General features: G+C 34.9%; 1 protein-coding gene across 1 annotated transcript in view; it reads right to left on the reverse strand.

Annotated features, from left to right (window-relative positions):
- Nucleotides 1–423: 423 nt before the first annotated feature.
- The window catches only part of Vha26 (V-type proton ATPase subunit Vha26), a 35,819-nt gene continuing 23,052 nt past the window's right edge, over nucleotides 424–13,190 (reverse strand). The window contains exons 3-5 of the mRNA XM_081752231.1: nucleotides 10,766–10,934; nucleotides 6,565–6,716; nucleotides 424–942 (exon numbers count right to left, since the gene is read on the reverse strand). Of these exons, the coding sequence (XP_081608357.1) occupies nucleotides 792–942; nucleotides 6,565–6,716; nucleotides 10,766–10,934 (472 nt within the window). The 3' untranslated portion in view covers nucleotides 424–791. The remainder of the gene's footprint in view (nucleotides 943–6,564; nucleotides 6,717–10,765; nucleotides 10,935–13,190) is intronic.

Genomic DNA, 13,190 nt, shown 5'->3' on the forward strand with positions numbered 1-13,190 from the left:
AGTGACTTTGTGAAGGCATGCGTGGTTTCACACAACTGATGGAGATTTTCTGTTTATACTGCGCACCCCACTGTTCAAGCCCAAAATTTTGGCGAAAGAAAATGTGCATTATATATGCGTAAATATGACAACCGTTGTACTTTTAAACTGATGATTTTATTCCAGTATTCAATATATCTGAAAAACCAATTCTCAATTTGAAACTAACATGCAGAAGTATAAAATGCAAAGTATTCAACAACAACTTTCTTATTACTTACTGCCTGAACAAAGTGCAAGATAAATACACAAATTATGTTAATGTGCTAAAAAGGAAAAACCTCCATCAGCCAAAAGAACTTCAATTTTAATTATTGATGTAATTGTAGCCACTGTTCATTATTTCTGAAATTAACAAGGTATTGAATAAATTGAAAGAATATATCAGTACAACAGAAACGAGCTTGTGCTTTATTTATTATATACACTATACAACCATAACACGGACTAACAGTGTTCACATGATCAAAATTAACCATATTATTTTCATAAAATACAATTATTTCAAGTAGAGGACACTGATGATAGAACTTCCACATGGATGATGCATCAATGTATTTTACAATGAATGAATTATTGGTTTCTTAAATTAACAAATTAGGAAAAATCATTACATGTATACACGGAAAGCAATTACCTACGACTACCTATACATATAATACTGGAATGTAGTTTGTCCACCATGTTAATCCAAACCGCATTTCACTACCAACACATTATCATTAATTATTTCCAAATATTGAAGGATTATCTTAATCGGCGAATTTTCTGTTGGGGTTGCGTCCAAAGAGTGCTGTTCGGACTTCTGGAATCATCTGGTGTGCAATAAGATCCATTCGAGATTCCAATGTATTGTTGATTTTAATTTTTCCCCTCTGCGCCTGCAATTCGATTCCTCCGCATCTAGAAAAGAATGAAGAAAATCTACTTTCACAAAATAATATTTATTCACATGTTACTACAATGACAGAAATGACGCAGTATTGTCAAAGATATCTGATAAGTTCCTGAAAAATATCTCAACTTTGTTCAAGCAATGACATGAGAGATGAAGGTATAGTGATCGTGAAAATATCGAATTGGAGATTTTCAACAAATTCACACGCTTCATGGCTGAAAGTTATTTTCGAATGTATGTCTGTCTCTTCGTCCAGATGTTAAGTACACTTGCCTAATGGCCATCCTGGATCAAATTATCAGGGCTAATAGTGGTCTGGTGTAGATGAAATTCCGGCTGAGTTAATTTTAGCTGGAGGCGAAAAATTGTGGAACAAGATACACAAACTCATTCTCCTTATCTGGAACAAGGAAGAATTGCCACAAGAGTGGAAAGAGTCAATCATTGTTCCAATTCACAAGAAAGGCGACAAAACTGACTGTAATAATTATCGAGGCATTTCTCTTCTGTCAACATCCTATAAAATCCTTTCAAATATTCTGTTAGCAAGATTGACCCCATACGCAGATGAAATTATTGGAGATTATCAGTGCGGATTTAGACGAAATCGATCAACTATCGACCAAATATTTACCATTCGCCAAATACTCGAAAAGAAGTGGGAATACAATACCCCGGTACATCAACTATTTATTGATTTTAGAAAGGCTTACGACTCGGTTACGAGAGAAACATTATACAACGTTCTTACAGAGCTTGGAATACCGAGAAAGCTAATTAGATTAATTAAGATATGTTTAAGTGAATCCCAAAGTAAAGTCCGGGTAGGAAAATTTTTGTCCGCGAGGTTCCACGTCGAAAATGGCCTGAAACAAGGAGATGCGTTGTCGCCATTATTATTTAACTTTGTGCTGGAATACGCCATAAGGAAAATCAAAGATAGCAACCAGGGCCTAGAGTTGAACGGCATTCACCAGGTTATGGCATATGCTGATGATGTAAATTTAATAGGGGATGATAGGAGAACAGTAGAAATAAATGCAGAGATCTTATTAAACGCTTGCAGGGACATGGGTTTAGAAGTAAATGCAGAGAAAACTAAATACATGGAAGTGCGTCGGGACCGTAATACGGCAAATTGTGGAGGCGTTAAAATATTAAATAATACTTTTGATAAAGTGGATACTTTCAAATATTTAGGATCAATATTAACAGACGAAAATCATATTCACGAAGAAATTAAATGTCGACTAAAAGCAGGGAATTCGTGTTACTATTCGGTTCAAAATCTCTTGTCGTCGCGAATTCTGTCGAGGAATTTGAAGCTTAAAATATATAAAACGATAATCATGCCTGTTGTTCTGTATGGTTGCGAAACATGGTCGCTTACTCTGAGGGAAGAACATAGACTGAAAGTATTTGAGAACAGGATCCTGAGAAGAATATTCGGACCCAAGAGGAACGAGAATGGGGAATGGCGGAAACTTCATAACGAGGAACTACATAGTTTATACGGTTTACCCAACATTGTTAGGGTCGTGAAGTCTAGGAGGCTTAGGTGGGCAGGTCATGTAGCTAGAATGGAAGTAAGTAGAAACGCTTTCAAAGTCTTGACTGGTAGACCCATAGGAAAACGACCATTAGGAAGACCTAGGCGCAGATGGGAGGACAATATTAAGATGGATCTCGCAGAGATAGGAATACAAAGTAGAAACTGGATCCAATTAGCTAAGGATAGAAGTCAGTGGAGAGCTTTTGTGAACGCGGCACTGAACCTCCGGGTTCCATAGGCCATAGAGTTAGTTAGTTAGTTAATAGTGGTCTGGTCTCTTGTAAATAGTTGAAAAGTGACCAAAAGCACACAAAAAAAGTGACCAAAAAGTGACCATAATCTCATCATGCCCCTCTTTTCCTTTGTCAATTTCTCCATCACGTCTCTCTTTGTTGTTTTGTTTCATTTTTTCTTCTTTACTTCTTTTTGAGCTTCCCCCTTTCTTAGATTTTCTAAGTATGCTTTGTAGTTACGGTAAGCAGACTTAGGAGATGTATGAAGCTTCTGAGTAAGTGGAACCAGTTCTGGCCTATTTCCGAATTTCTTCATCCCAGGCATCATATTTAACTTAGAACTGAGAGTTCTCAAAGCCAGGAAATATTCAAATTCAAAACCTAGTCTTAAGAACATCAAGAAGCATTACACAAGACGAACATGATGAACCACACAAATGCACACACACAACGTTGAGCGGAGTGTTAACTAAAAGACTATTATGATAGAAGAAAGAATAGACACAGAAGGGTTCTCAACCCCACCTTGAGAGCTTAAGCATCCACTAACCATCCACTGTGCTTTAGAAAGAATAAAAGCTGAAGTGAGAATAAAGCTGTTTCACATGTGGCAGCAAGTATTAAAGCTTTCAGAAGAGTAATGAGTAACAAGTTTCTGCTTTTTTCCATTTATTTATTTGTTTATTTTTAAAATAGAAAATTGCCAATGCAAAACATAAATCACACGAAAAAGTCACTTTTCCTCGCAAAAAAAAAAAAAAAAAAAAAAAAGTAACTTTTAGTGACAAATTTGAAAAAAAGTAACTTCTAGTGACCAACTTGAAAAAAAAGTAACTTTTAGTTAAAAAAAAGTGACTGGCTATGAACCCTGAATTATGAACTTGTGGTTTTTAAACGGTATCTTTTTCTTTTCAAAATTTCTTCCTATCTCCCAAAATAAGGAGGTTTTCTCAAAAGCGATGTGGGCGATTTTGTTCATATTTAATAATTACATATTTCAGTACTAAGCCAACTATATAGCATACATCACTTTGCATGAAAAAAATCGCAAGTTGTACTTTACTTTTGGGGCTGATACTTTTCGAAGAATTTTTAGAAATGATCACGGGTATATTGTTCGTAGTTCATTATCAGCCGTACAATATGACATCAGTAATGACTTACTTTACGAAATGGGACGGAAAGTTTTGAATACGGTTGCCCACACTTTTTATTAGCTTTGTAGAGTTACACAAAAAGCAACAGAGACTATAACAGAACAATTGCTTCGTTTCCTAAAATCCACAGAATCCAGTACATCTGATATGTTTACTTATCAAGTACATCGGATTTCCTACAATATTGCTCTACAGATCGTATACAAAACTACTCAAACACTTTTCTAAGCACTTTAGTTTATGATCATTCATGCCTGTTTCATAAACTGTATGCCTTTAATTCTAAGGAAGGACTGTAGGAAGTAAAAGAATATTCATGTCAGGTCTTTCGTGCAAGTCAGCTACGGAAGTAACTGAAAAACTTTCTTCTTTCTTACTACGTTTTTTAAGGCCTGGAAATTTTCACTATGCAATGCGAAAATCAGTAATGATAAACGAAACTAAGTGCATGTTTTCGATTGCTGCAACTGTTTCATGGACACTGAAATATTGGATCTGACAAGTTATTATTTCTAGAAATCAAGTACTTAGAAATAGTGATAAATACTTCGAAAGGATATAGGACTTAAAGAAAATCTGAGTCACGAAAAAAAACACCTTGCTATTTGCTAAATACTCATAAGTTTTGTCTCCAGTAACAAGTCTGCTTTAAATAAGGGAAAAAGGCTATTGGTAGATAGTGATACATCGTTCCACCGATTCCCGAACACGTGAGAATTCTTTAAAATTATTGCAATAGGTTTAAACTTGGAGTAGCACCAACTTGTTACCATAACGAATTAATTACGATCAATTCAATCTCCATAGAGTTTAAAAACTGAACAAGGCAATGGAATTGTTCTGTTATACAGTCACAAAGTAGCATTGATGATGAAGAATATGTCAAGTCATGTTTCCCCTGGCGATATTTGCATGGTACAAATCTTCAGCGGTTTTTTTAATTTTATTTTTTATTTTTTTATTTATTTATTTTTGTATTAGGTAAAAAGTGGCAAGGACATTTCAAGATAAACAGAAACACTGTATATAAAATAATGTTTCTCACAAAATAATATCGAGAACAACAAACGGTTAGCTTACCACAACGTTCAATACTCAAAATCCTTTTTAGAGTTAGCGTTATCTTCACAAATAACTTCTACGTTAGTTGTGTAACTTATACGTAAATGATTTTTCCTAGATAGATATACCACGCAAACCGATACAAAGACAACTAAAATGGAATTCCCTAACAATGTACCAATCAATCTTAGTTTTTCCAAACACCGCATACACTGGTTAAGACTCGCCGGTACAATTTAACTATTGTCTGTCACCCACTTTTTTTTAAGATAACATTCAAAAGTATAGAAGAAATATTCCAAGGTTTTTGCTTGTAATAATAATCTTAAAGAGAAAATAAGGTATTTGCTTTATTTTATTCTGTGTATGAATAAAGGGATAATTTTCGATAGAAACATTATGGTACTTTTTTTATGTTATTGTGCCACTTTATTATTGCAAAACCTATATGATTAACCATTATACCAACTCCAAATGTTTTGGTTGCAAAATATTTTTTACATCTCAATATTTCTGACCGGCAAATCTTCATAACGATAATCAGAACAAGTATTATGCCACAAACTGAAAAGTTTGTTTGCATTAAAGTCCTAAAGTAACCTCGGTTTTGATATAAATAATAGCTTTCTTCCTCCCCTTTTTTTTCTTTCTATTACTTCCCTTAAACAATGTTAAACTCTATCCTAAATATTTATTTTCCTATTTTGAGTTCTTTAAACACTGTTCTTTCCCTTACATTTTCAATACTTCTGGCCTTTGTGCTGATTTTTATTCTTTGAAGGTGAATTAGAGAATATTTAATAAGAACCGACACAATTTATGGAAAGCATTCTTTTAATGGATAAGAAAATCTACAAGCTCCAACTCCGACATCCTACACCAGGTGGCTCTTGAATCACTTGCCAGCGACTTCGCCTAGCTGCAACTAGAGACCATTGGTCTCAATGACTTAAGCGAAAACATGCATTTGACACTGCGTATTATGTGCTCCTTTCTTTTTGGTGCAATAGATTTCGGCTCCACTGCTGACGAGGAGATAAAGCCATGCATCCAAGGTTTTGGTTAGAACGAAGAAAAAACCCAGGTTCTTTCCAATTTGGTGAACACAGTGGAATTTATCACATGGGTTCGTACATTAAACTAATCGAGATTCTATATCTATTCATTTCTGGAGCATTTAAATATCTGCGAAAATTGAAGAAGTTCAAGCATTATTTCTTCCCTAATTCTTCACTTGTTAGTTAAGCGAATTTCCTGACTTCATATAGGAACATTCATAGAATTTAATTTCAAAAAAGGAAACTAAAGTTGACATCCTTAATTTTCATTATAAGAAGGTAAATAATAACTTCACCTTCATAACAAAAATATCATGGTAATATAATACCTTAAGAAGGGGAGAGAGGGCACCTGTTTTCCCTTTTCCAGCTTATACGTTGGCTCACTAGCACTCATAATTTCCCTAATTCTTTTCTTTTAATTTTCGGACAAAATGAGATACTGAGCGATGATCCGTTCCACGCAACGAAAATTTTGAAGGAGAAAATACAAAACTTCATTCACGATTTATGTATACGTGTGTATGCAAACCCTGTTGATTCTAGGTACAATAAATGAACTTACGTGTCCGGGGATAAAAAGTTTTCCTTGTCAACTTTCACATTAACTTCCTTTCCTGTTGCTTCAGTATACTGAGCAGCTATAACTGGAATAGCATCTTCTATCAGGCCAATATCCGCTTGACGGACTCGAAGTATTACATTCGCTTCGAGAAGCTGAAAGGGAGAAAACAATGTTTTATTCATAAAAGTACACTTCACAAATTGTAGAATTAGAATGTATTTAAAATTAAACAAAACTAAAGCAAAATCAACATCGTCAAGTTTTGTTATTACTTGCAGGCAACCTGAAAAGTTTCTACACACCAAGGGTTCTCACTTAGAAAGCACAAATTCCCTGACTTATCCAGGTCACGATTTACAAATTACCATGTCTGTATATTATGTTTAAAAAAGCTGAATTTTTCCCCACCTACATATATTTATTATATATATATATATATAGTGTGTGTGTAGATAAATAAGTTTTGCAAAACAAAATTCACTTTATGAAATATTCCCTACCAAATAGCCGGGCAAGGCAAAAAGAGAGAAATGGGTTCTGAAATGTAAAAATCCCTTATTAAAATTCCCTGACTTTTTACAAGTAAGCTGAACTCCCTGATTTTTCCAAGTTTAAGGATTTGCAAATCGGTAGAAACCCTGGCACATCTCAGTTTTGACAGTGTTCTTTAATACAGAATGGTGCAAAAATCAGTTTACCCATACACACGAACTAAACATACACAAAACTGTCAACTAAAGAATAACGAATGAACTGTTGCCAAGGTCACAACAATAATGTGATCAACCCTAACACTCAAACGCGCCACTATGTACTATTTATTATTGGTTGATTTCGATCGTTTGTCTTCCTCTGTACGCTAAAAAGATCATGGACCCTCTTCCATAACAAAATTTGGCCAACTTACGTCATGTAGTTTTCTCAAAAACAAAGGTCCGATACTTTTTCGATAGGCCTCGTATAAAACTTACATCTTGGTACGAAAAATAGCTGGCCAACTAACAATCAACCCTACTACTCACGAGTACTGAAAGTATCACAAACTTATTAAACCTAACTGAAACAAGAAGCGCATTAACTGTCAATATCACTTAACAGAATGTTATATTTTATCAATTTTTAAGCATATGACCAAATATTTCACCATTAACACCTAATCTACTACTTCTGCATAGTATTGTATATGCTACTTGTTTCTCTTCGTTTTCTTCGCTACTTTAATGTCAATGGCTAATTCCATGGAATGTGCTAGCTTTCTTAATGTGTTAGTTTCCATATAGAAATAATATGTATATAACGAAATTTTACTTGTATCTAATTTTCTTTCGCAGTTCCTGTACTTTGTTTTCAATATTTAATTCCATTCTCTATTCTCATTTTATCTAAAATATCTCTTATCACAACAACCCTATACGAGACCGGGTCTCACTAGCAACGATTTGGCCCCAGGGTTGTCCCCAGTACTGTTTTCCAAGGTTCAGCCAACCTCAGAGACTTACGGCCTAGAGGAAGAATTACACACACCAAGAATTGAACCCCGATCGCTAGATTGGCAGTCGGACACTACTGGCGCTGACCCACTCTCAATTTATCTAATAATTTAAAATATGCATTTTCTACGTACTAGCAGCCTGCTGTAGCGTATGTTCAGTTTCTTTATTCTTAAGATATACGGTATATTTGGTGAATTTCCCTAACTATTTATATTTCCTTAACTCTGTGGCTTTCCAGGTCTATAGAAGCTCTGCAATGTGCAATACAATGTTCTTGATTTTAACCTCTTAACGCTATTGGACAATCCTACATGTTTGGACAGAATTGAAACTGCAGTATCTTATTACGGACCCAGTATGCGAGTTCGGGGATTTCTTAGTTTTTCGTACATTAAGGAATCAAGGATAAGATCAGAAGCGGCTTTCGAAATAACTTCATTGAAATAAATGTATTGGCAATGTAAGGTTAGTTATACTATTTAGTTACACACACTATTAACTAAATATGCCTTACAGTGATAATGTATTTAATTTCAGCAACTATTTTCTTTCTTTTCAGTTCAATCTATTGCTGGAAATTATGTATCCACGTAACTTCACTAGTAGTTTACCCTAGTCGTTATTTACAGTTGCTTGAAGTTTAAGTAAGCTGTCGAAATATGTCCACAATTTTATGCTGCTTCAAAAAACCTACAATACAAAAAATATGAAGTTTTTTGCAAGTTACAAACTTCAAACTGCAGCACTCAAACTGTGAGTGATCAAAAGATATCACGATCACAAGATCAGTGTGTAAAGAGGTTCACAGAGATATCTGAAGCTCTTATAACAGAACTAGTAAGTTCATTCGAGTTGTGTATTCGACACACCTTGAATAATCATAATGCAAAGTTCTTTGGAAATATTCCATCCTTATGTGTATAAAGACCTTTAATAAACCGAAATACGCCTATAAATAAGCTCATCGCTGACCCCAAATTTCTTTCACGAATCTCACGTGGAAATGGAGCAACTACAAAATGGATATCTAGAACTCACTGTATAACATTGGAGAGGGTTCAACGAGCTGTATACAAAATGAAAAGTATTTTGTGCAGAATTAATATGAACTGCGGGAAAAAGAGCAAAATGTCTACATGTAACAGAAGTATACGAAAGCAAAAGTAACTGTTACTATATTGGCTATGTGGCCGATTGGTAAAGGCAATCGACTCCGGAGCGTGGGGTCACGTGCTCAAACTCCTCGTCGGCTTCCGTTTTTTGTTTGTTGGCTGAAACAGTTTTATACACGAGCTGATAGCATGCGCCAACGACGCGAATAGCATGTTTCGGAAATGAGTTTGATACTGTCGTCAAACAGCCAAATGATCGCGTGCAAGGGAGTTCGACTGACCGATGCTAGTGTTGTATGTAATGTATGTTTTCGTTTCTATTATTTTGTTGTCCTTCGGCATGCCCATTATTCAACATACCTTTCTCTGTATTTGTTCCTATAGTTTCATGTCTTGCACGATTCCTATATAGTTACATGTAACTAAGACATGATACCTTTGGTATCCTAGTTTGCACGGCGGTGTAGATCAACGTGCTTCACCCTTTTCACAGTACTTACCGATTTCTAGTACGATGGATATACAGTGTCATTACTGATTTTTCCACATAAAAAAAAAAAGTTAGTCGACGATGAGATTTGAGCCCACCACCACACATTCCAGAGCTGACTGCCTTCACCACTCGGCCACATGACCAATACAGCAACCGTCCCTCTGGTTTTCGTCTACTTTTTCACGTGCAGACATTTTACCTTTTTTCTAGTAATCCGTTGTCATTCTGCGCAAATTACTTTCCATTCCGTACACAGCTCGCTGAACCTTTCTGAACGTTATAGATTGAGTTCTAAATTTCTACCTTTCAGGTGCTTCATTCGTTTGTGAGACATGCATCAATTTCTTACGCTTGTAAGGAAGTTAGACACAACCGCAGAATATGAGGCATATAAATCTTTATGCAAATACAATACAGATAGACTACGGTAATTAGAAAATTAACTCGACATGATCAGTCGACTAACGGGAATCTTTCTTTGACGACCTTTTTCCAGAGTGAAAAGTATTTAGAAACGAATACAATTTGTAAATAGGAGAAAACATACGGTGTACATATGTATCTCGATTGCGTCTGGGATTATTTATTTAGAAAGACAAGGAAAATAAGCCCAAAAAACACAAGGGTATCAAAGCAGAAATACAAAACACTATACATAGAAAAAAATAGCACTCGTGTTATCGCGGTAGTAGCGAGAAAACACTATGATTCTTCTAATCGAAAAAGCTTTTTAAAAAATGATCTTTTCGAAGAAATGTCAATCAGGCTGGAAATCAAAGTTCCGTACGAAAATCTTGATCAAGGCAATAATTTTTCAATTTACTGAGACACAGACTAAACAACCGGAAGAAATATTTTATGTTTAATGTACGTAAACTTGAAAATGGTTTTGAGTTTTAGACCTTACGTACTCAAAGTTAAAATAATACAACTATGAATGAGAGTTAAGAATTCGAGAAGAGTACCCTGAAAAAAACAAGAATACTATATAGTTGTAAACTTCAAAATATGAGGGCATCCTTTATTTTTAATTCTAAAAAATAGAAAATAAAACTCAGTAATTATCTATTTTACTAAGTATTATTTACTAGCAATTCACTTACCTGAAACAGACTCTGTATAATAAGTTTTTGCAAAATTTGTGAATAACGAGCTGGATCCCGAGTTACTTCTCCCAAACGTCTTCGAGCCTCATCTAGCACGTTATGTACATGATCTTCCTGGTATTTCAAAACTTTCAATCTTGCCTGGTTCAACATATTCGAGGATTGGCTGAATAGGAGAAACATGAATTTTGAATTATTTAAGCTCAAATCTAAAATACTTGTATATAAGAAACATGCTTTTATTATTATTATTATTATTATTATTATTATTATTATTATTATTATTATTATTTCACACAAACTTAATCAATATTCTTTCAAACAATGGAAACTGTATAGTCATGTATGTTCTGTTTAGCATCTGGCCACTCTATTAAATTTCCCTTTCGAAAACCCAAGTGTTTTTTTTCCTCACTGGTTTAGCTGACATACTCAAACCTCGTTTTGTCTAACTGAACAAGCTTCAACATGCGGCTCTTGTGTGTCGGCATCGCATATCTGTTGCGAATAACAAAAAGTGTTTTTTCTCAAGTATTCCACCTCCCATACAGGGAATTACAAAGCCCTGTAACCTTATTCTATATAACCAAAAAATCAGAATATCCCAAGAATTACTTTAGTAGTATGAAACAAGACACTGAAGTTCTATAGCAGTTGCATGAGTGCGTAAGAAAAATATGACTCTGTGAAATCCACTTTCCATTTTGAAACATTTTTTTTTATATATAATTACTGTAATTGAGCAAGTTAAGAAATATAAATTATAACTTGTTTAATTGTTAATAAAATCAATTACGTCACATGGTAAATAACATTTAAGGTGAGATAAATTATAAGTAGTTTTTAAAAGTAATGAAAACCTTTCTTAGAAAACATTCACATCTGCACCCTCCTCATGTCAAACTAGATCGCACAATGTAAATTATACCTTCGGGTATCTGTTATGGCAGCCTTTTCCAACAGGTCTGTCGCGAAATTTTAGAAATTCAAAACAAATTTTATGCTGTACAGCAGGAGGATGGTATGGAGTATCATTTACCCTTGAGTTACACGTCGTGTTCAGAAAATTACGCAACCTTACAGGGAATCTCATGAATTGTTTTTGTTCCGTTATACGAGGTGTGTTCAAAAAATTACTTTTCAAATATGCGTCAACCGGCACAGGGAGCGCGCTGCGGCTACTGAGCACCACTAGCGGCAGATTTAAACAACAAAAACTGCCATTTGCCTAGTTTCATTATGACTGTTACTCGCCAAGATACGCCCGCGGAAGTGAGGACGTGCACAAGTTGTTCGTCGGATTAATGGCGAAGTGACAATGAAATACTTTGAAGAACAATATATATATAGATTGAGTCAAAAGTCATTGGACACCTGCATAAGTTTGAAAATCGACGGGAAAAGTAAAAAGTGATGATGGGAACAGAGGTTTGATGAGGGGCCGCTACTTTTGGAGTGTATATCATTCATGGTCGCCATCTTGAAATCCGCCATTTTGGATTCAAGTCAATTTTTTTAAAAATGGGAATGGGGGTGTATGACATATCAAGTGTCGCAGCTCCACTACGCGAGCGGAACGTACTTTAAAATTTCAACTTCAGGATAAACAGTATGCGAGCGGTCACACGTGAATAAACAACATATTAAGTCTCTCTTAATCTTTAGCTGCAGACAGATCCGGGGGTGCAAGTACACTTTGAATAATAGAGACGAATTATCTTGCCCAGTTTGTTAAAAAGAAAAAGTAAGGTTAGAGTTGAAGTCCGTCGGTTAATTTAGATGTACAAACGCCGAAAAGAAAATTGACCGACGGACCCCCGAGGTTTATAGTATGATGTGCGTCTACGAAGTTACATCAGTTTTTGGAGACATCACATTTATAGTAAATGCTAAAAACGTGACAAGTTTCTGCAACTTACGTCAGATCTTATGACTATTTTGTACTTTGGTCACCAATGTTAACTTTCCATATACACCCTTTTGTGCACCCAGCACTTCAACTGCGTGCGCACATAAGACTCCAAGTATTTTCCCTTTTCGTACACATTTTTGTTATATTAAAAAAATTGACACATTGATATTCAGTGCTTACGTCCTCATCACGTGTAAGGCCTGGTGACCAGGGTGGAAAAAAATCATGATTTTTTTAATAAAAATCATTTTTGTTGATTTTTTTGATTTAAATCGATTTTTTTGATTTAAATCAAATCTTTCTCCTCGTATAATACAAGTCGCGAACTGGAGAAAAAACATTAGGAATTAATATTAAATGACAATTATGCCATTTAAGTGAAAGTATTTTGGTTTAATTTTGAATTAATCCCCAATCGTTAACCTATTTCAATCCCAAACAATGTTCCTTAAGCATTAAGGAAAAAACGTACAGCAAGGTTTATCAACACGAAACTTTTCTTTTCACGAA

The sequence above is a fragment of the Thermobia domestica genome, chromosome 3 (genome assembly GCF_964235325.1).
Source record: "Thermobia domestica chromosome 3, izTheDome1.hap1.1, whole genome shotgun sequence".
Lineage (NCBI taxonomy): Eukaryota > Metazoa > Arthropoda > Insecta > Zygentoma > Lepismatidae > Thermobia > Thermobia domestica.